Here is a 23650-nt window from a genome sequence, read left to right on the forward strand (position 1 = left end):
ACTCGTTCTCCAGAGAACAGGGCTAGGCGACAAAAGCCAAGCCTGTAGGTTGCAGACTGTAGTCATTATAAAAAGCTACAAGTGGATACGTGATTACTAAGAGGGGAAATGGGTACGGTTTGGTTTTTTTTTTTTTTTTTGGTTTTTCGAGACAGGGTTTCTCTGTAGTTTTGGAGCTTGCCCTGGAATTAGCTCTTGTAGACCAGGCTGGCCTCTAACTCACAGAGATCCGCCTGCCTCTGCCTCCCGAAAGGCCAACATGGCAGAGCCTGCTGCAGTGCCTTGCCTGCCTGAATGCCCTGTCCTCCTATGCTATTGCAAGACACTTTGGAGAAAATTGAGTAAAAGATAAACCAGAGCTCTATATTCTGAAATTTCTAATAGTAGAAATTTTAATATTTGCATGTGAATCTACAATTATCTGAAAATTGAGCGTTCAATATTTCAAATCAGACCCCTTCTGGCAGATCTGAACCTGCACAACGAGATGACTGAAATAAAAAAACTCCTGTGTTGGTAAGAATTTTGTCAACTTGACACAAGCGAGCGTCATCTGAGAAGAGGGGACCTCAACTGAGAAAATGTCCCCATCAGGCTCGTCTGTGGGCAAGACTGTGGGGCAGTTTCATGATTGATGACTGATGTGGAAGGGTCCAGCCCACTCTCGGCAGTGGCATCCCTGGGCAGATGGTTTGGAGCTATGTAAGAAAGCAGGCTGAGCAAGCTATGGAGAGCAAGACAGTAAGTAGTATTCCTCCGTGGCATCCTCAGGTTCTGTCTCAGGTCCTTGCTTGAATTCCAGTCCCGAGTTCTCTCAATGAAGTAGTGTGTCTGCATAAGCCAAAGAACCTCTTCCTCCCCGAGTTCTTTATCGCAACAATAGAAACAAACTAGGGAACCGCCCATGAGTGAACTGACGAATGCTTTTCTATGGTGATACTGGTAAGTTTCTTTGCTTCTTAAAATATCAGTCTCAAATTTTAGGAACAATGTCTGTTGTGAAACTTCCCGTGAGCCTTTCTAGAATGGGAAAAGATTAGTAAGCATTATCACATTAGCCCGAAGTCACTGAAACCTATTTTCCTAGAATAGTTTCTTAAAGGCAGATCCATTTAAAAAAAAAAAAAAAAAAAAAAAAAGCTTCTAATTTAGATACACTAAGCAATTTGCCAATGATTGTGGAAGTCACACTTCCTGAAAAGTCAACAGGCCGTTCTCAAGAGCTCAGGTAATGTATTTTCAATTTTCTTTTAACTTTTGCACACTTCGTCCATGAATTTTCTTTTTCAGGAGCTTTGTTTCTTATTTAAAAGTGTTTCTTCCATAACTGCCTTCACGGCATGCAGGGCTCTTTTCAGTCAAAGCAGCCTGCTGTCTTTAGCAGACAGCCAAGAGGGAAGAGCTTTGATGATTCAGAATCCTCAGTGCTCACCTTCTGAGAAACATTTCTGAATGCATGGCACCATCAAGAGGCCAGAGCTTGTACTGCCACTGTAACAGATGAACCTAGGGTTTGCTGTCAACCATAGAGCAGCCTGCTTTTAAAGGTCTCTGCCACAGCTTACTGCAATATAGAATTACATAGGTCTTAGCTCGGCGTGGCCCTCGTGTGGCATCATTAAATTCATGCTGACCGCTGTCTCCTTCATACGCCTTTCCTGCACGTCTGTCTCCAATAGGGGAGGAAGAGAGGAAAGGTGTGGCAATTCTTTTCCTTTCAGTTCACAGAAGAAAATGGGTGGTCCTAGTTTCTTAATGATCAATATTTAATGAATGCCTATGTATATGTCATTGATTTTCCATTTAAAGATGAAGAAAGCTCTCACTTTGTCCTCCAGTGGACTAAGTTGGTTCTATACATTACCCAGCGGTTATAGATTCGTTTATTTTGAGACCAAGGAAAGCTGTTTGCTTAGGAGCATAGCTTATTTGGATATAGACAGAACTGTCAACCTAATTCTGTTCTGCCCAATGCTGTATACTCAGTTTCACCTACTTTTTAAAAAGCTTTCCTTAATGTAAGAAAGTTTAGAATGACTCTTTGGCGCATATTTATGACTTGCATTCTATTTCTAAGCCGGCTCCAGCAGTGCCTGAAAGTGGAGGAAGACGAAGAGTGGTGGGGAATCACGGGTGACTTCAAATGCAGAAGCTCAGGAAAGGTTCCGCAGAAATCACTCAACTCCGTTCTCAACCTGCCCCCTAAGAGTGATGGCTAGTCTGATGGCTAGTCTAACTCAGAATACAAAGACAGTCAGCATCTCTGAATGTTGCTTTAAGAACCCCAAGCCACTGAGTTCATTTGCTTCTCAGACCAGCCTCTCGCACCCTTTGCAGTTCATCCGGCTAACTTTCCAAAAAGTACAGTCAGGATGCGGCAAGCAGAAGGGCCACGTCGGGAGGGAAAACTGTTTCGGGGGGGGGGATTGGGAGGACAAAACCATCTTCCACACTTAAGCTTGCTTTCATGTTTCAAAGACCCTCTTGGTAAGATTAAAAAAAGAGATTAATGCTGCAACAAAGCAGCAATAGCCATTCTCTTAGAATCAAAGCCTACCTCTTCTCCTGTGCCACCAAGAAACATTGTCAAATTTAATTCAGCTCTGGCACAAAGTCATGGATGCTTTGAGCTGTTTTGCCAGGTATGGAGTCACAGGAAGCAGGGAAAGCGCGAATAAGAAGAGATGCACAGAACATCACAGGTGACATGGATTTGGTCTCCCCGTGCTCCCCAGCTTTGGATTACTACACAACTATGTCTTGGTGACCAAATTGAATAACGTTAGCTCTGATCTTTAAAACAGTATCCGTGTTTGCATTAGAAGACTGGAAAACAAGCAAATGGATTGTATAAATATAAACATTTCTTAAATATGCCCAATCACACTCTTATTTAATTTTGAAAACATCAGATTTATGATCTGACCAACAGTGCATACACAAGTTCTGGGACCCGCTGGGATCCACAGCCTTGGTTCTCATAAGACCCAGGAGAGCACAAATCCTTACTCAAAACAACAACAAGGAAACAAAGACATGATAGTTTGGTTCTCAACTCGATTGAAATGGGATGGCATGTCTGGCAGTGTCTCTGTAGGCTTGGGGGTCCAGTGGGACAAAAAGCTAAAGAAGGAAGAAGCCAGTCAGCTGAGCTCTGCTCTTCCCGGGTGGGAGCATCTATTGCTGTTGTCATCACTCATGGATATCAGATCCCAGCTTCTTCAGCCTTTCAACAGGGCCTCACACCAGCGACTCTACAGGAGAGCATCCAGGCCTCACCCTCAGACCTACACTCTCCATTAGTCCCCTTATCCTGAGCCTTCCACTCCTCTGACTGAGAAGCTACCAGGTTGCAGGGCTCAGCAGCATGCAGGGGGCCATGAGGGGAGTAGGCAACCTCTGGTCATATATATAAGCCGATACACTCAATTCGTGTTTGTGAGTGTGTGTGTGTGCGTAAGATTATAAGATAGATACACATACTTTTTATCATTTTAATTATGCATGTGGGTATATGCACAAAGCACATGAATACAAGTGCCCACAGATGCCTGAGGTAAACAGTACCCCCAGAGCTGGGGTTACAGGCAGTTGTGGGTGCTAGGAATGGAACTCAGACACTCAGAAAGAGCAGTAAGTGTTCTCTTAACCACTGAGCCATCTCTTCAATTCCGTTCTCTCTCTCTCTCTCTCTCTCTCTCTCTCTCTCTCTCTCTCTCTCTCTCTTCTGTTCCTACATGAATTTTATTATGGAATGCTACAAAATTTACCAAAACATGGAAAAATAATTCTTTTTATCTTTTTTTTTTTCATTCGAAAGAAAAACAACTCATATTGTCTAGGGACCAAGTTGTAACCAACAGCTACAGAATGAGGAAAACTGGAATAGATGTCAAACTGGACAGAAAAAAAAATGGATTACTCTCTAAAAAAAAAAAAAGATGTGTATGAGACCCCCCAGTACCCCAGTCATCAGACTGTGAGGCCAATCTCAGCAGTAAACAAGACAAACACCAGCCTAGCCACTTACAGACGAACGCTCTTTCATCGTAAAGTGCTGGAAGAGACACTACAATCACAAAATACCTTCCACGTACCAAGGAACTGCTGACTCGGACATGTCATATGATTTATGGAAATACCGATATGTAGCTTTCAGACAAACAAATCTTAGCCTCGGGGAGTCTCATACACTATGATTAAAAAAGAATCCCAGCAAACCACATTTCATGGTATGCCTCAAAGAGCGCTGGCATTCTATTACAACATGTTTAGGAACCAAGCAGCAAATGTGGCCCCATGCAGTTCAAAACCACAGCAACCCTGTTTACCAAGCCTTGCAAATGACTACCATCAGCCCAAAGGAAAACACTGCCCAGCCACAGTGCAATCTGCGGAACCCACTGCTCCTCCACAATAGGATGCAGATGCTTTGGGCGATGCTGCCAAACAATGCACTTATCTGAGACAGAGTTAAGTATAAGCTTTTAATTTTCTCTTATTTAAAATACCTGGGCCATCAGGGGCCATGGCTACATCTGGATGACTAAGAACATGCAGATATCAAACGGATGGAATCTAATCACTTAATAGTGGTTTTGCTAGCCTGGGGAACATCTTATTGGTCAGTCAGCATCCCAACTCTCCTTGGACCACAGCTCAGCAGGAGAGGATTGAAATGCCTACTGAGCAGCTGAAATGGCTGTCTCAAGCTCCACAGCCTCACATGTGCACACTTGGTGAGAAGAGCACCATCCTAAGACCTCACAAGCACACAGAGCAAAACAGTTTAACCAAAGCCCTTTACCTGGTTTCTAAAACACACACACACACGATGCAGAAGGGAATGTGTAGACAAAAGCAGGAAAGATGCTTAGAAATGAATAGGCAGCTAAGAACAAGAAAGATGGAAGAAAAAATATTAAAATCAAAACTTCTCAAATAACATGACAGTTTGGAGGCTATTTAATACAGAATTGGAGTGTTTACATTTCACTAATAAGCCCTTAGAGGTTCATAATTATGGTTTCATCTTTAATGATAACTTATCTTGGGTTTTCAACCAAAATTGAACAAGTTAGAAAAAAAAAACACAACCAAGTTAAGAATATTAGTACTGTGCTTGTGACCCCACTTTCTGGTGCATGGTTTCCACAATAGTGGGCTAATTAACTCGTCAGCGTTTACCCACTCTGCGTTCAGATCAGAGGGTGTTTGCTCTCTGAGACTGCAGCCTTCAAGTGGATTCGCTCTGGGAGTTAATTGACCCTCGATGCTCATAGAGCGAGCACATGGCATCAGCTGGCAGACCAGGCCTGTCTTTTTTTGGCTTCTGGAATAAATTTAAAAGTCAGTAAAATGTTGCCTTTACTGATTGTGAAATTTTCATTTTCCTGGTTCTCCACTATTAACTTTTTTCCTTCGGCTTTTTAAATAAATTTGATAGGCAACAGGCTGGATCTTCCCACAGCCAATGGCTATCTCCATCAGTGGTTAGCAGTATTCCGGCTTCTGGTTTTTGCTCTGGTCATTGATTTACTGTCACTTAAGATTGAAATCCAGCCTGGACCGGTAAGAGATGGCAGAGTGTTTCTTTGTAGTTGTGATTTATAATTTGTCTGTATCTAACCAGGAATATATTTTTGTGTCAAATAAAAGAACACTGGGCCTTAAAGAAGAGATATTTTCTGTGTCGCTGTGTACTCGGGGCTTGTAGCTGAAGAAGTAGAATTCTTGTTAAGCCCTTGAGAAAGAAGAAATTGCTGTGTGCAGGGAAACATTTTTCCTGTCTCTCAAGGACAATAAAAAAGACCCCAGGAGCCTGCTGCTCAGATTGGTTTATAGCTACTAAAGAGCATCTAAATAAATCCAACATTTTCAATTTCCAAGAAAACAAAGTGTGCTACTTTATTCTTCCATCTTAAGCAAAGCCCTTTCCCACCCAAACTGCTCATTCGCCAGCATTGTTCTTCTCTGAGAAAGTGAGATAGTCAAGGCCAGGCCTGGTCATGTGTGCCTCTAATCCTAGCACTTGTGAGGTAGAAGCTTTGGCTACATGTGGAGTTCAAGGCTGGCCTATGTTACACAAAACTTTAATCTCTGCATATTTAATCCCTATATACTACAATCTCTAGTGTATTTCAATTAAATAGTTTTGCTTCTATGACCTGGCCTGGTTGTTCCAGAATTTGAAAGGAGGTAATAAAGGTCAGAAGTTAAAATTGAAACTTAAAATTATATGTTTGAAGCCCAAATCATGGTTCCACTGGTTTTTAATACCTGAAAATTCTGTCTATGAAAAAACAATACAGAGCCAGCAAGAAGGATCAGCAGGTATAAGCACTTCTTCCAAAGCTGGGAGACTCAAATCAGATCCCTGAAGCCCTAATAAAAATGCAAGGAAAGAAGCAACTCCACAAAGTTGTCCTCTGATCTACATGCACATACACAAACACACACTTTACAGCACATATGTACATCTGCATGGATAACATACATACAATAATAACAATAATTTTAAAGGAAAAGTAATAGAATGTTAATGTTCAGCAGAAAGTATACTACTTTGAGAGTGGTGTATATGTGTATGTGTGTGCAATGTGTACAAGTGTGTATATGGATGTGCATGCTGCGTATGTGTGTGTGGTATAAGTGGTCGCATGCAAGCAAGTATATGGAAGTCAGGGAAGGATGCTAAGCGTCTTCTTCAGTGACTTTCTGCCTCATTGATGAGATAGCATCTCTCACTGAAAGAGAAATTAACCATTTCAGTTGGGTGGCCAGTGAGATCTCAGTACCTGTCTCTGTCTCCCAGGGCTGGGGCTACAGCAGGCAAAGATAAGCCTAGCTTTTTACATGGGTGCTGGAGATTTGAACTTACTTTCTCATGTTTACAGAAGAGGGGCCCTTCCTTACTCACTGAACTATCTCTCCAGCCCAAAGTTGAAATATTTTTATGGTTTTCTCATAAAGGCTTTTTTTTTCCACCATAAAGAATGATAAGTACACTGTTTGATAGAAAACTCAAATTTGCCCTGGAATGAGACCGATTTTGACGAAGTTTAGTTCATGCTTATAAAAAGCAAAAAAAAAAAAAAAAAAATTGTGTTCTATGTAAATGCCTTTGAAGCAAGGATTTAGTACCATGAAAAGTAATTTTCAGGCTTAATGCTGATGGAGATATATCTTTATGTATTTTAAAAGACAAAATTCTACCATTTCTTTATGAGCTGAATTTATTTTTTTTTTAGTATACAAAAGAATCAGTCCTAAGCATCCCAAATGTCCCAGTGTTTAAACTTATGATTAGTAAAAAATCAGAGCTAGAACCTTGTGAAAGAACTTCTAGTTGGTGGGGTGTGTCATTGGGAGAGGATTGGGGGACCCTGGTGTCTCCCTCTTTTCATTGCATTCGGTCCGGAAGATGGGCAGCTTTGCTCCGCTATGTTCCCTGCCGTGATGCATTGCCCAGAAGCAATGGGGCAACTGAATCCAAACCTGGAACTGAAAATGACTTTGTTTTTTGTGGGTTTTTTTTTGTTTGTTTTGTTTTTTGTTTTCTAAACTAGCTTTGGATCCTGTCCTGGAACTTGCTCTGTAGACCAGGCTGGACTTGAACTCACAGGGATCCGCTTGCCTCTGCCTCCCAAGCGCTGGGATTAAAGGCATCGCCACCACCGCTTGGGCTGATATTGCCTCTTTATAAGTTACTTCAGATATTATGCAAAAGTAATAGAAAGAGCATTCAGTGTGGTCCTTTGTGATAGATAAGTCTCATTTTTGTATAACAAGGAAAAGGGATTACAAGTAGTATTCCTAACAATATCATCAAGACCACCCAAGAAGTTATCAAGTTCCAGCCTTTCGAGCAACAAGTCAAGTCACTACTGGGACTGTGAGGAGCCTTAGATGTGGGGAATCTGGAGAACAGAGAAAGTCACCAGCATTTACATATACTGAAGATGAAACTCAAGGCATATCAAATTCCTGGTTGGTTTTCCATCCTCATAAGAGTCATTATGTAGGCTAAAGGAAGATCTCCAGAGTGAAAAAATTCACAGGAAAGGCTCTTCTAAATTCCATAGTAAATTACCAATTACTAAGTTGCTTAGCACAGTACAGATTCATGTACAAGAACCCATTTGCTAACTGAATAGGTTTCTGAATTATATCAAAGGATCAAGCCTAGGCACAAAGCTTTTTTGTGATCATGGGTTATCTCTAGTGATGATTTCTGACAGCAAAGAGAAGGTCCTACTGGAGTGCTGCTTAACTGATATCCACAGTGAACATTTAACTACCCAGAGGTATGCATATGTGTTTTTACCTACTAGTCTTAGCCAGAAAGAGCATAAACTTACCAAAACTTTGAGTGACAAGTGATTCTTGTTCTGAAATATCAAACAAATGTGGCATAGTGTAGATGGTTTTTGTCCCTACAATTGTAGGCACAAATCAATTTTTCCATGTGATTGAGAAACCTTATTCCAACATACTTTTTTGAGCAATTAAAAGACCTCTGATGATCTTACACTTTTGTAAACCATGCCATAGTTTCTCTCATTAAGGAAGTCATTAATCATTAGCGAAGCAAAACAGTCTCTGACAGGAACTCATTCTAAAATAAAAACCCACTAAAAGAGACCAGAAAAATAACCCTTAATGTTCCCGTTCATCAATGGGGCTACTGGGGAATCTTTCCTCTCATCCCAGTCCTTTTACTTTCAATGTATTTTTCACTTTTAAGCATAAGCTCATTTTAAATTGAAAAAGGGAGTGAACTCAGTGCATTTTGTGTTTGTAGGAGGGGCTGTGTGAAGAAACAGCATAGCTGAAGAGAGTCTGGTGTTATGTGGACAGTGTGGGGAGAAGAACCTGAGGTTTACTGCGGCTGGGACACCCTTCACCTTTCCAGATGACTTGCTCTACAAATTCTTAGGCTATTATCTCACTGACTACTTCTGTCCTAAGTACATACCAGAGAGTTTCATGCCATAAGTACCACTGTCACTTCCTCACAGTCTCAGAAAAATTCACAAGATAGGAGACATTCAGCAAAATTCACAACTAGACATTCGCTTTTCCCAGAATGTCTAGTGGTTGTGCAAGTCCTTGGGTTCCATCCCTAGCACATGAAAAAAAGGGGGGAGGTGATGATAAGGGAGAGAAAAGAAAAGGCAAAGGAACAGAAGAACTCTGCAGAACTAAATAAACAGAAGGCTTTAGCTTTGGTGGGCTTTGGAAATTTTAAAATGCCCACAGATGTCCCACAACAGTAGCCAAGGAGGAGTTACGTGGGACAGAGTGCAAGAGGCAGTATGAACAACAGTGGCTGGCTGGTCCATATTCCACACCCCTACATGTAGCCTGGGATTCTGTCTCCAACCCTGGGGATATAACTCAAGGCGAGAGTGAGGTCAGAAGAGAAAGATTACCAGGCGCTCCATCTCCTGCTCCCTGAGTCTCTCTTCCCTCTGTCGGCGGTGATAATCCATCAGATCGTCGCGGCCTGAAATGGAGCTGATGCTGCTTTTCCGTTCTCGAAGGACAGGTTGGGGAGTTTCTGAGGACTGTCGTAGGCTTTCCAGATCAGAATCATCCAACTCCATAGATCCACAAGAGAAGTTCCTCCTGGCCAAAGGCACTCGGTCTGGTTCTCCAGAGATGAAGGAATGACTCGGGCTGGTCCCTGAGTAAGAAGCCCTATCAAAGTCCTCTGAAGAGGTGGAGGCCAGAAGCATCTTCCGAGCCACTCGAGGGCTGGCAGGGACACTGAGGGTGGAGCTTACATAAGGATTTCCCTCTGACAGAGAGGTTTTATAGGGTGAAGCCCCTGAGCTTAGAGAAGAAAAGTTAAGGTAATTGTCATTATCCACTATGCTATGAGGTAGATCCTTTTCCCCTAACTGACCTCGTTTGGAATTGCCCAGGGAATTTCTTGGAGGCAGGCTGAGAGGCGGCATCTGGCTGTCTGTGGCTTTATACAACCTGGGAAGCGATCGGCTATAGGCACCCATGTTACTGAGGCTGCTCCCTGAATACTTCCTTGTTCTCACACTGATATTTTCAGAGGCTGGCTCCTTGTGCCGGCTTAACCGGGGTTGAAGTGGCAAGTTGTCCTGTAAGTTCATTTTCCTAGCTTGCTTCGGGCTTGAGGGCATGCTCGCTGCCCCAGATCTGCTGACGGGTGCGGAGCCAGCGCTGCACAAGGAACCTCCATTCCACATGGTCAAGAGCGAGCCGGAGGCTTTTCTTCCTTCCAGCCCCCCGAGAAAGTAGACGTTGTCATGTGATTTATTCCTAGAGCTGTATCTGGAATAGGGGGGCTTCTCTGAGAACCTGGAGGACCTCTCACTGTCCCGACCACAATAATGATCCAAATCTGCTCTCCCGAGTGGATAACCCCCCAGAGAGGCTGCGGAGCTGAGGAACGAAGCAGGAGGCTTCATGGAAACATTTTTATCAGTTCCATCACAAAACTGTTTGCTTCCCTGGAGTTTGACCAAGGAGGGGCTGCTCCTAACACTGGTGCCCAAAGGAGAAGGGCTTCTCTTGGTGGACACAGGTTGGGAGAGGGTTAAATATGAGCCAGAATAGTCCCCGTTGGCTTTAAACTTCAGACTGGATGAATATTTCCTCGGGCTTAGGCTCTCCATCATGTTCTGCGGCTCCATCTCCGGGGAACGTACCACAAATCCTTCCTCTAAGCTACCATTTTGTAATTCCAGCTGCTTCTGTATGTGGTTATCTCCTGCCATGATATTGCTGGACCCTGTAAAAGGGAAAAGGAAAAAGTTTTAGATAAAAAAATATATGAAACTGTACTAGAAGCTGAAAAATAAGCACCACTGATCAGGGATGTATATTTTTGGTACAAAAAAAAAAATAACTCAAGATGACAACAACAGAATTTGAGGGAAATTAATCTCTAGTGAGATGACAGTGCAGGATTGAGCTGGTATGTAAAGGCGGCCACTTTCCCCACTGTGAGCTAGTCTTAGGAAAATCATCTGCTTCCTGAATGTCTTGTGTATCCCTAAAAGAAACACTCAACAGCTCTTCCTTTAGATGTGTCTGCTAAACTCATTACCAGCTCAGTCCCGAAAAAACAAAATCCGTATCTTGACAGAAGAGGAAAGTTTGTGTTACGCAGTGATCCTGCAGGAGAGGGCTGAAGAGTGGTTCATTGGAGGGACAAGATGGAAGTTCACTTCTTAAGCAGAAAGCGAGAAGTTCCTGTGCCCGACAGAAAGAGGCAAGACAGACAAGACCAAAGGGTGCCCTCGAGTTGGTTGTCTCATGGCCAAAACCCTACATTATTCTATGCTTTGAATTCCTTGGTACCCCGAATGTGTTGTGCTTATCCTAGATAGTGAGCCCTCTTCTCTAATAGAAGGACACTGAGCCTCTGGTCCACCTATCAAACACCACCCATCACTCAAGAGACAAAGTAGGATTCTATCTTCCATGAATAATTTTTTTTCAAAAGGAAGTATATGTTTTGAGTCGTAGATTCAAACATTGACATAAAGTTTTAATCTATGAAAAGATTCTTGAATTAAAACTAGCACTGAAAATGAAAAGGTTTATAATTCTGAGTGATAGGAACTATTTTTAGATACTAAAAATGAAAACACAATTTTAATAAGTACATGCAGGGCTAAGACTTTCCTCCAGCCTTTAGAGACCTTGGACGCCAATGTTCGATGAAAAGGATGTCAGGAATTTTTATCTTATAGTCACCTGCTAACTCCCATTGTTCTATAAGCAAGAAACTCAAAATATCTTTCAGTCACATCCATCCTCAGACCATAGGGGGAAGACTTCATTCTCTTTGTTTAGCCTCAGATTCCCCAAGCAAACTCAAGCAACTCAGCATGGAACTACTTCTTACCCACAGGCTGAGGTCAGGAGAATTTCCCTACTTCTTCCGGATGATCACTGGATTTGCCTATACAGAGCTACAGTCCCGTGCTCTGCCCCAAGAAATTCTACCTTGGATTCACTATCCTCAAAGCTTTATGTTAAAATGTTGTATATTTTTAGATTTATTTATTTGTTATATAAACAGTGTTTTACCTACATGTATGCATACATGTCAAAGGAGGAACTCTACGATCTCACTCATGTGACTGCTGGGTATCGAACTCTGGACCTCTGATAGAGGAGCCAGTGCTCTTAACTGCTGAGCCATCTCTTCAGCCCTAAAATGGTGTGCTTTTAAAGAATTGCTAAAAAAAATTAAAAATCTCATAAAGCACTGAAGTTATACTTAAAATTTGGTTCCCAATGGCCCAGCTGTCTGGCTCCTACAGGTCCTTCATTGCCTGTGGACAGTGTCCATCTCCCACAAGACAATTCCAACCTTGAAGGCAACATTAGTCTGGGTTTAGACATTCCTTGCCATGGTCCTGGGGACGTGACAGTAAGACAACCCTTAGCCGTGGTCTTTTCCAGAATTCCCTTCACCCCTGGTTGGTCTGTCATTTAGAAATCTTAGTAAGCCTTGGCCAGTTCTCCCAACTGAATTATCTCAGGACTGAGGAAGTAAGAAAAGAGATGGGTCCTGAGGACTTTCAGTGTTATTTATTATATAGGAAAAAGCACCCTAAATGCCCAGTGATGTGTGGAACAGCTACAGTTAATCACAGGTATCAAAATGTGCAACACGTTAACACCTGCACTCATTTAACGTCATGAACACTACATTTAAAGTATATTTTATACTACAAAGTATATTTATATAATATGCATCAAATCATTCAGTGAGTATAGTTAGTTTTCCTAACTACATCCACAAACATTAATTATAAACACAGGGACCTCCGGTGCACAGCTGACAGTTTTCTTACAGTGCTCAGGGCAGAAATTGGCGTCATCGTGGTCTCTGTCATGTCTGCTTCTCTCCTCATTGCATCTGTCAGCAAACCCAATCAGCGCTGCTCTTCATCCATATTCCAAACCTTATACGTCTTGCTGCTCCACTGTTGCACCCCAAAAAACCAGCATCTTTTGCTCCCAGTGCTTACCCTCCTCCCACACTAGAAACAATGGACTGAAAATACTCCCACCAAAAGTTACTACTGATTTTACCTGGGGTGGTAATATTACTAGTGATTTCATACCAATTTACATTGTATGCATTTTTAATTTTTTGACAATAATCTGGCATAAGATATTGGAATATAATACCATCTTGGCTTCTTTGTTTGATTTGGTTTTGTTTTTGAAGACAGGGTTTCCCTGTGTAACAGCCCTGGCTATTCTGGAACATGTTTTGTACACCAGACTGCCTAGAATTCACAGAGATCCTCCTGCCTCTGCCTCCCTTTGGGATTAAAAGCATGTGTCACTACCACCCGGCACCATCTTGTTTTTAACTTGATCAGATTCTTGTGTGTTTGAATACTTGGTCACCAGAAGTGGCTCTATTTGTGATGGTTGTAGAAACTTTAGGTGGTAGAGGAAGTAGCTCACCGTGGGAAGGGTTTTGGGGTGTCCCACTTCTGGTTCACTGCTTCCTAACTGGAGATCAGTGTGACCCACAGTTTCTCATTCCTACAGCGATACTTTTCTCGCGATGATGGACTGTATCCCCTTAAAAAAAAGCCAAATGCACCTGTCCTTCCTTAAGGGGATTCCTGTCAGGTATTTTGTCACATAAGTAAAAAAAAAAAAAAAAACAAATACACTAATTTTAAAGATTTATCATCTGATTCAAATAATTATTTCATTTATTTGTTTTTTGAAACTGAGTTTGTCTGCCTAGTTGAATACATGTGCATATTTACCTGAACTTGGTACCTCTTAGTCCTGAATACCAACTCCACCCTAAAGGAAATCGTCCAGACAGATGGTCTTTCTAGATGCATGAGGAACATCAATAGCTGTAGACACCTCTCTCCTACCTGCATCCAGAGCACTCTTCATGTGAGGTGTGATCCCATGACCAGAGGCCTAGAAATAGGAAATGACTATAGGCCAGTATGGTTGCGGATAGGGTGTAAGCAAGGGCCTGAGAGGCAGGCTGGAGACCCAAGTGGGGATGTTTTGATGAATTCCCCAAGCAGTTGAGGATAGGACTGCAGGCAGAATGCATCAGAGACTACAGTTAGGTTTAAGGGGGAAAAGGAAGAGTTGGGCTAGTGGGAGAAAAAGATGAAGGCTGCAAGGACACCTCACCAAAGCAGCACAAACAAGAGAAAGGAGAGGGACAGCAAACACATAAGAGAAGAGCTGAAGGAAATTCTGAGTTTACAGCCATCTTTATGTTCAATGCTGCTGTGTGCGCTTGGGGTTTCCTGAACATTTTACGTGAACAAAGACAAGGTCTTTGTGAAACTGTGGGATCCCTGCATTGTGTTATTGAGAAAGCAAAACAGACCCAAAGGATGTGATGGTTACACACACTCCCCTATACATAGCCACAGAAGGTCTGTGAGCCGGAAGGAATGCATCTGGTGCCCATCTGAGAGAAAGGACAGCTTGGGGAAGTCTAAACAGGAAAGCAGCTAATGTATGCTGAAACGCTTGCATTTACTTTCTGATCCATAAGTTTAATCCCTCCAGTACTCAGGCTACCTTAGCACCTAAAGCACACATTTCATCTTACTGTCAATCAGAAAATACCAGAAAGTTAGGGCGTAGCTGCCTTTTGAAAGATGTTACAGAAAAACCACAGCACTTCCCCCCCCCCCCAGGAGAAAATTACTTCAACCAGGTGTCTAAAGGAACGTTGTTAAATGTTTCTTCAGAGAGTCGTTTCTCTGCGGTATGTTTAAATTGTCTTTTAAAACAATTCTCTGGTTCCTCTCACACCAGATGACAATGTAGCTCATCTCACTCAAACCGTAACTCTCCAATTGTGAAGTTACGAGGTAGCCATCACCAGAGGAATGTGCATTGTCATATTTCCAGCTAAAGAAGGCACACCCAGAAAGCCAGGCTTTTTAAAACAAAGGGCTTGCTGTGCTGTGAGATAGAAGAGGACTTAAGGTCTGGCTGACAGGTGAAAGTATCCCACTGGTTCTTGCCAAGTAAGTGACTTTGGAGGATTCCTACGATACATAGCCACCTCTGAAGATCACTCGATACAGCAGGAACCGGTCCTAGAAACGCTGCAAAGGTAACGACAGGGGAACCGTGGAAACTGTGCCATACCATATTTGGTGAGCAGAAGGAACTTTATGAAAGCCAACTTTTAAAAGTCCACAAGGTGTAGGCCAAAATGTCCATAATATAATGGCTTGAGTTTATCCCATGTCCTGCCAGAGCTCTGGAGCTGGCGATGGGGCGGGGGCTGGCCCTGTGTTTTGTGGCAGACTGTGGTTAATGCCTGGTATGAAGGCTCTCCAGCACGCTGGTGGTCCAGAGGCAGGCTTAACTGTCAGCACTGATGTTTACGGTATGGCACTGTTAGGATTAAAGCATGTACTGATGATTGTAATTGAATTCGGGGCCAGTTAAGAAGCCCCTCAGAAGCAGGGCCCTTCCTCATAGGAGCTTTATGGGTTATTTCTGTGGCAACCATTGACAGTTAATAGGGCCTGGGGGAATACTTTGAGAGGACTGAAGGGAAAAGCTGAAAAGTCTATTTTAAACACAGGGCCTATGCTTTATAAGGGAGAACAATGGACACACGAAGCTCTCCCTGTCTTTCTCCTGATGGCATCAGAACATGAGGAAGAGTGGACTAACTAGAGCAACAAACACTTGCTCCTCTCCCCTAGTCCCCTTTCAGAAGGCAACCGCTGCCTAGCAACCCTTGTTCTCCATTAACTCTTTGGTCTTCTCAGTGCCCCGACTACAAACTTTACAAATCACTATTCTTGGCCCTGAACCCTTCTCCTCTATCTCTGCAAACAAGCCTCACCTCTCCACATGTCCCCACAGCCATTTGTAAACACTCCCTCCCAGCAAATGCTCCCAGGCCTCTCTCTGGGGAGAGCTGCATTCATCCACAGCCACAGCCTGGGCCTTCCCATTGTCTGTCTCATCTCCACAGGACCTGGCTTTGTTTCTTCCTAATCCCGGCTTTCAAACCTCTACTCCTTCAAACTCCTCCTCCTCAATCATGATTTTACATCCCAAAACAGAGGATGAAAACATTAGTAGACATACTGTTTTTTTGTTTGTTCGTTTGGTTTGGTTTTGCCTTTCAAGATAGTTTCCTTGTGTAATTCTGACTATTCTATACTCGCTCTGTAGACCAGGCTGGTCTTGAAGTCAGAGATCTGCCTGCCTCTGCCTCCCAAGTGCCGGGATTAAAGGCACACGCCACCACTGCCCTGCTATAGACATAGTATTCTTATTGTTCTGTTTTCTTCAACAAATGGATTCCAACCCTTTCCCTTTGTATCACATTCTTTGCTCAAGAATCTGGGTAAAATAACCATTAGACTCACATAAGTAGGCTGATGATCTCCAATGAAGAGGCTTCATTGTCTCTCGGAGATCCAAGAAAAGCAGTCCCAAGGGGGGGAATGTATTTTTAATGACTGAACAAAGACCTTGTTTTACTCTAGAAGACTGTACCTTTTACAACGAACAGCTGCAACCCTTAGTGTGTACACACATACAGACAAGAACTCATTGTCCACATATCCACAGCAGCCTAAAACACACAAAGCCTTTTTGTAGCACCCAGAGACGATCCTTCTGAAACCAGACTTGAAGCATCCTCAGGCACAGCCAATGTTGAGGGGATTAACACCAGGCCTGGGGAGAAGGGGTTGGGCCACCAGGGGTCAGAATGCTCAGGGGATGTCTCCACTGACTACAGGGTTTCTTTCTTTTACCTTTTTTTTTTTTAATTTTTTTACTTTATCATTTTCTAAAGCTATCCAAGAGAAGAATGATGATTAAGGAAAGAGAAACAAACATGACACACGACTCTACAACGAAGAGAAAGGAATGGAAGGCAACGGGAGACAAAGATAACATTGAAGACGGACAGAAGAAACCAGGCCACAAGGGGAAAGGCAATTTCAGTTTCTTCTCGTCACCACAGAGGAACCTAACCTGAGGTTACCACTCCTTCCAGCTCCCTCTAGGTGCCTCTTCGTACTGAAATCTAAACTCTGTAATGAACACTGCAGATAGTACCCAGAAAAGTCTAACAGGGATCACAGTCTACAGCCAATGTCCATACTACAAGTAAGGCTCTTTCTCAGATCAGAAGCAGCTTACTCTGGATTGTTGTATTTTATCAATTCCTGGGACCAAGGCTTGAGAACTTAGAAGACACAGTCAAAGAGCTACAGGGCCAATTAGAGGTTTCTTTTAAAAAGAGGTTTTGTGCTAGTCCCTTCAATAAAATGCTTGTTTGTAGGAACTTTACAACATTCCTTAGACTATCCAAGGAATTTGGCTGCTGTTTCCTGTGATAAGTCTTTGTAGTGGGGGAAGGAGACAGAAGGCAGATTTGGCCTCAGAAAATGGGGGAGGGAGGTCACTGAAGATCCCTCCCACTGGCAAAATCCCAAGTTTTACCTAAATTATCAAGACATAAGTTTTTTCAATTAGACTCATATGTGGGTTTAAACAGTTATTAAAGAAATTTTAGCAATATGTGAAAAGATAGCAGATTCAATGAGTAAATGTATAATAAATTAAAGTTCAAGATTATTCAAATTAGAAGTATGCTGTCTTTCACTGTAGAAATCACGAGGGACAAAAGCATGCTCTTTTCAGTATTGCTGTTTGTGTGCATACACGCAGGATATGCTGGGGTGCTGTACATTCCACAACCTGCACAAGAAGATTAGATGATAACTCTGTAAAAGCAAGCATCTTTACCTGCTAAACAACCTTGCTCAAAAGAAAGCTCTATTAAAAACACTAAAGACCTCCTATGGCAGCACACATCTGTAATCCCAGCAAGGAAAGCCAAGGTAGGAGGGTCATAAGTTCAAGGCCAGCCTGGTCTACAAAGTGAAATGTCTCAAAAACAATCACATCAACAAAATCTTACCATGAAAATGCATTCACTTAATTCTAGAACACTAGAGGGTATAGTGGGAGAAAGGACCAAAACAAAAAACATGTGTTCAGTCATAATGGGGGAGGAAGAGGGGAGAGAATCCAGTCTTGAAAAGGAGCTATTCCAGGTTAAAAGACCCAAGAGACTTAACAATGAAATGCAATGGGCATGCACAGTTTGCAGCCTATCCATCTGCTTAAAAATTGTTAAAAAAAATGCCTGATACAACCAGAATTAGAATGCTGACTGAAAGTCAGACGCATTGTTGTTTTCAAAGGTGCAATGACATGTTTTTTAAAGCTCACAACTGCCTAGAGCCACAGAGTAAATTATTTATAGATGAATAGCTAGGTGTTGGGGACATGGTTTGTAACAATCCATACTCAGAGGAAAAATGGGGTCTCCACATGAAACCAAATTAACAAATGAAAGCAATCTGGGCTCTAGGTGTCAGGGTCACTATGATATACATTTGTTTTTTCAAGACAGGATTTCTCCGTGTAACAGCCCTGGCTGTACTAGAACTCATTTCGTAGACCAGGGTGGCCTCGAACGCACAGAGATCTGCCTGCCTCTGCCTCCCGAGTGCTGGGATGAAAGGCGTGCACCATCATAGCTGGCTCTCACTACACTATACATTTAGTGTGTGTTTTACATTTTGTGTATGCTTAAATTTTCTACAATGAGCCGGGCAGTGGTGGCACACGCCTTTAATCCCAGCACATGGGAGGCAGAGGCAGGTGGATCTCTGTGAGTTAGAGGCCAGCCTGGTCTACAAGAGCTAGTTCCAGGACAGGCTCCAAAGCTACAGAGAAAACCCCGTCTCAGAAAAAAAGAAAAAAGAAAACCTACAGTAAAATATCTTTCCAAAAAGTTAAAATATGTAATTTTTATACACATGCATATATATATATATGCTGTAGGCAGACTAAATAAAAATAAAATCTATATACTGACATAAATTATAATGGCTCACTCTATACAAAAAAGGAGTGGGTCTCAGCAGCTTGCATGAATACTAGCTTATTATATTAAATCAAATTCTTTTAAGGATGATTTCTTTCTAAAGCACCCAGGAGAATTTGAAAGCAAATGCATTGCCAAGATTATAAATAAGTAGGCTATTTTATTAAAGACTCTTACAAGATAATGCCAGATAGAATACCTAAATTTCAGCCACATCTGTGCCCATTGCCCCAAGCAGGAGGCGACGAATCAGAGGCTGGAGGATCTGAAGTTTGCTGTCAGCCTAGGCTTCCTAGGGGAGCCTGAACTATACAGTGAAAATAAAAACAGACAGGGGCTGGGGTGATGGTTCGGTTGCCATGGCAAAGTGCTTGCTGTTCAGATCCCAGCATGCTCTTTCCAAATAACATTCCCCAGATTGAAATTTACCTAATATTATGATCTGGCAATGGTTAGAGAATGCGTAGGTTCTAGGAGAGGGAACAAATGGAAGTCAGCTCTGTCTCCCACAGTGGGAATGCGTTTAATGCCACGCTATCCCTGGGCTTAGAGATCATATTTAAGGTTTTAGGCATGATCAACCAATGCTCTACCACTATGCTTCCCCAGCCCCGCCCCACATGTTTTCCCTGTTAACTCAAAAACTGAGGTGGATGAGCTTTAAAAGGATGTTCGGTACTTCTCAACAGTAGAGACACATTCTGAAAAATGCACAGATATTTGATTTCATCACTGAGAGCATCACAGAATGTGGCCTCATGCAGGTAGCTGGACCCGCATTACGAGGCAACTTAGTCTTATTTGACACCGTCATGCAAGAGGTCAGTTGAGTGAGATGTCACTCTGTGGGCCAGTGAGACAGCTCAGTGGGTAAAAGTGCTTTCAGTAAAGTTGAGAAGAGAGAACAGAGAACAGCTTCAGAGTAATTTCCTGACTTCCATATGCACCCCATGACAAGCAGACACCCACATACCGGTTCCTCAACCTTACCCCCCTAGGTTAATTTTATCAGAGAAGAAAAATCACTGTGAGGCTCACAACCTAGGTTAATTTTTTCAGAAAAGAAAAATCACTGTGAGGCTCACAACCACACTACAAAACAAAAAGTTACAGTGGTGCCATAATTTCTTCATTACTTTAACAGTTGATTGTGTAGGGTGGATGTTGTAAGACACCCATCTTTTTCTCCTTTGCAGCCTGCCTTTCGACCCCTCGCTGCAGGAAAGGGGGAATCCTTGACCCTACAAAGATCAGTAAACACTTGGCTAAGTTCAATTTACTTTTAACCAGTGCTGTGTTTTCAAAACCTTCACATTTATTTTTACTTGTGTGTTTGCATGTGCAAGAGAGAGAGAGAGACAGAGAAAGAGACAGAGAGAGAGACAGAGAGAGAGACACAGAGAGAGAGAGAGAGAGAGAGAGAGAGAGAGAGAGAGAATAGCTAAGACGCATGTGCACATGATTCAGAAGACCAGAAGAGGGCGTCAGAGCCCCTGGAGCTGGAGTTAAGGAAGATGTGAATCAATTGCAAAGGGGACTGGACCATGGGTATTTGATTGTCCAGAAAGGCAGGAAGTGCTCTTGATTGTTGAGCCATCTCTCCAGGCCCTCAATGTTGATGTTTGTTTGTTTGTTTGTTTGTTTTAATATCCCTACCCAGAAGACCTAATAAAGGAAATGGTTACTTTCAGATGTTCCTTTTATTGACATGGGTAATCCAGTACAGAGAACACTGTACAGCTTACCAAGGACAGGAGTCAGGAGGTCAGACCTCTGTCTGTGTCCACCAACTAAAAGCAGTAATACAGGGACTGACTGAGTCTGACTCTGTCTCCGTCTTGTTGAAGCAGAAGTTTGCCAATGTTTGACATGCTGAGAGTGAACTAGACACTGATTGCACCCCAAGGTTCTGCACTTCCAAAGATTACTGGTTAAATCGCCCAAGTGTGCCTGTTACACAATGCAGGAAATGGAAATGACCACAGAACACAAGTATGTTTTAGTGATAAGATAGCAGCTACCTAACTCGGCAAAGCTTTCCCCACTCTGCTCCCCACGGCATGCCAAGGGCATGGTAAATCATCTCAGTACAACCCAGTGAGTTCTGGTCAAAACTACGCTAATGCAGTATCGCATAGAAGCTGGTTCAGCATCGTATACAAGACATATTTTGTCTGCATTCCTAAGTCTTGTAATTTCCTTAATAAATCTGAAGTTGTTTTTGAAAACCTACTTCAGCAATGACGCAAGCAGTGTGGCAGCCAGACACCTCTTCCCAGCCCTTTGGAATACCTCTTGGCTACTCATACTGGGTCTGAGCCGGGCAAAAGAATGAAGGAGGCAGGTTCCATTACTTTTATCTGCTCTGAATTTACCCGTGCAAGGGGGTCAAGAAGTGAATCTTAGAGAACTCTTGTAATTTCCTCCTTTTCATAATTTGATAGGCTAATTCCCGATCACCCAACCAATCTGGAGAAGTCACCAGCAGTGTGCAGACAATTGTTCTAAAACGATAAACACCAGCTCGCCTTGCTCTGTACAGTGGCCGGTCTTAGAAAACGCTGACCCCACTTAAGGTAGCCATACTAAATACTGGTTTGTGCAGATAAGGAAACACACTTCATCTAATAAGATCAACTGGGCACAATTAAGAAATAGTTCTTATACGTACTAAAACTGTCTATAAAGTTTGGCCTATTGTCTTGTGCTATTTGTCTGCTTCTTCCCAGCAAGCTTCGGAAGTCCTTGGCCTTCCCACACCTCCATGTGATGATTTTTACTCTTGGGTTTATTTCCCTGACCACTGACTACCAGAATGCTTCAGAAATCTTGCTTTTAAAGTAGATACAACACAAAGCTGGATTTCGGCGATGTGTAAGATGCACCCCTAAACATCACAGACCTATCGATTTTGCAAATTAACCCCTGGAAGATTAATTTCCTATATGAGACAAACACAAATTCTTGCTGAAGGTATTTGAAAGACGTGAACCACTCCCTTTGCCTTTATTTGTTTTTAAAAGACAAGAGACACATTCTTCAAATCCTAGGAAATATTTTCAGCCACTAACTTTCTTGTCTTAATTGCTAAAGTCTCCTGTCGTGGCAGCATATCAGGGCTGGAAAGGGGGGTTGACAAGAATGACCAGTTAGAAGGTGAAAACTAAAAGGTTGCTACCTCACTCTAGTGAAGAGCCTGCAGGGGGCAGATCTCCTGAGAGCCAGTCCTTTCAGAGTTCATCCTAAATGTCTCCATATGTTTCTCTTTGAGAGTCACCTCTTGGCTAGTCGCCAGCATAAGACCATCCCTTAACAGCTTGTGGCACTTTGACCTCCCCCAAGAAAGGCACCCCCAAACCTTTTCTGTATCAACCGAATCTCCCATATATGAGGATCAGAAGGACCACTTAGCACCCAGGACTTGAATCCATAACCACAGGCCTAATATCTAGCACTAGTAATGTAAACCAATTAGTGGGTGTTGCCATTTGTAACTGATACAGGCCATACAGGTACAACTTTTCTGATACCCAAAACCTCATCAAAGACACAGGCAGGGTGGTTCATGCCTGTGATTTCAGTTTCCTGGAGAGTTTGAGGTAAGCCCGGGGCACAAAGTAGGATCCAGGCTAACCTGGGCTACAGAATGAACCCTTCTCCCAAAGCAAAGCAACAAACAAAAGAACAACAACAGAGGAAAAAAACTCACTGAGATAATTCCTTTCTAGAAACGGAGTCATTCGGTAATTTCATACCCACTAAACTCTAACAAGAAGTTAGCAATAACTTTGTATTACTACCAAATCTTTACCACTAGGAAAACAGATGGAATGGTAGACACTATGTGGTTCAGGATAAGTGGAGGAGCAGAGGTCAGAAAATCCCTTCTGTCCTGTCACTGCCAAACCCTATGTAAGGCTTGGGGTAATGGCTTCAGATAAGTGAATTCTGTATTTTAGAAAGAGCCTCTCTCTGCCTGCCTCTGTTCTAGTACTCACTGTCTAACTGTGGTGGTGTGAATGAAAACGGCCCCATAGGCTTATTTATATTAGCTCCCAATTGAAGAATTTGGGAATGTTTAGGAGATTATTAGCCCCGGTGAAGGAGGAGTGTGGCTGGGGTGGGGCTTTGAGGTTTCAAAAGAACATTCCAGGACAGTCTCAGTTTGCCCCACACCCAGCCCCCACTTCTGGCTTCCGATCAGCATGTAAACTTCTCAGCTACTGCCCCAGTACCCCAGTGCCCTGCCTACCAGCTTCTCACCATGGACTAGTCCCCTGAAACTGTAGGTGAGTCTCCCTAATTGAATACTTTCTAAGAGTAGCAGCGGTCTTTCGCGGTTCTGGCGTAGCAATCCTCCTACCTCAGCTTCTTTAATCCTGAGATTACAGAAGGGGACCTACCAAACTGCAAGTAAGACACTAAGTGTTTTGTTTGTTTGTTTGTTTGTTGGTTGAGATAGGGTCTGATTTGGTCCAGGCCAGCTTTAAGCTTGCCACTCTTCAGGTATGACCTTGAACTCCTGGTGCCCCGGCTTCTACCACCTGACAGGACTGGAATTACATACCACCACCCCTGCTTCTTTTGCGATTCTGGGAAGCAAACCTAGGGCTTCCTGCATGCCAGGCAAGCATGTTACGAGCTGAGCTACATCCCAGCCTGGTAAGATTTCGAAGGTTCTTTTTACTCCCACAATTATTTTCC

General features: G+C 42.8%; 1 protein-coding gene across 6 annotated transcripts in view; it reads right to left on the reverse strand.

Annotated features, from left to right (window-relative positions):
- Positions 1 to 23650, reverse strand: part of Phldb2 (pleckstrin homology like domain family B member 2) — a 97912-nt gene that overhangs the window by 70530 nt on the left and 3732 nt on the right. For all 6 annotated transcript variants that reach the window (XM_057764108.1, XM_057764106.1, XM_057764109.1 and 3 more), the window contains exon 2: positions 9435 to 10771. In XM_057764108.1, coding sequence (XP_057620091.1) covers positions 9435 to 10757 — 1323 coding nt within the window. In that variant the 5' untranslated portion in view covers positions 10758 to 10771. The remainder of the gene's footprint in view (positions 1 to 9434; positions 10772 to 23650) is intronic.

The sequence above is a fragment of the Chionomys nivalis genome, chromosome 3 (genome assembly GCF_950005125.1).
Source record: "Chionomys nivalis chromosome 3, mChiNiv1.1, whole genome shotgun sequence".
Classification (NCBI taxonomy): Eukaryota; Metazoa; Chordata; class Mammalia; order Rodentia; family Cricetidae; genus Chionomys; species Chionomys nivalis.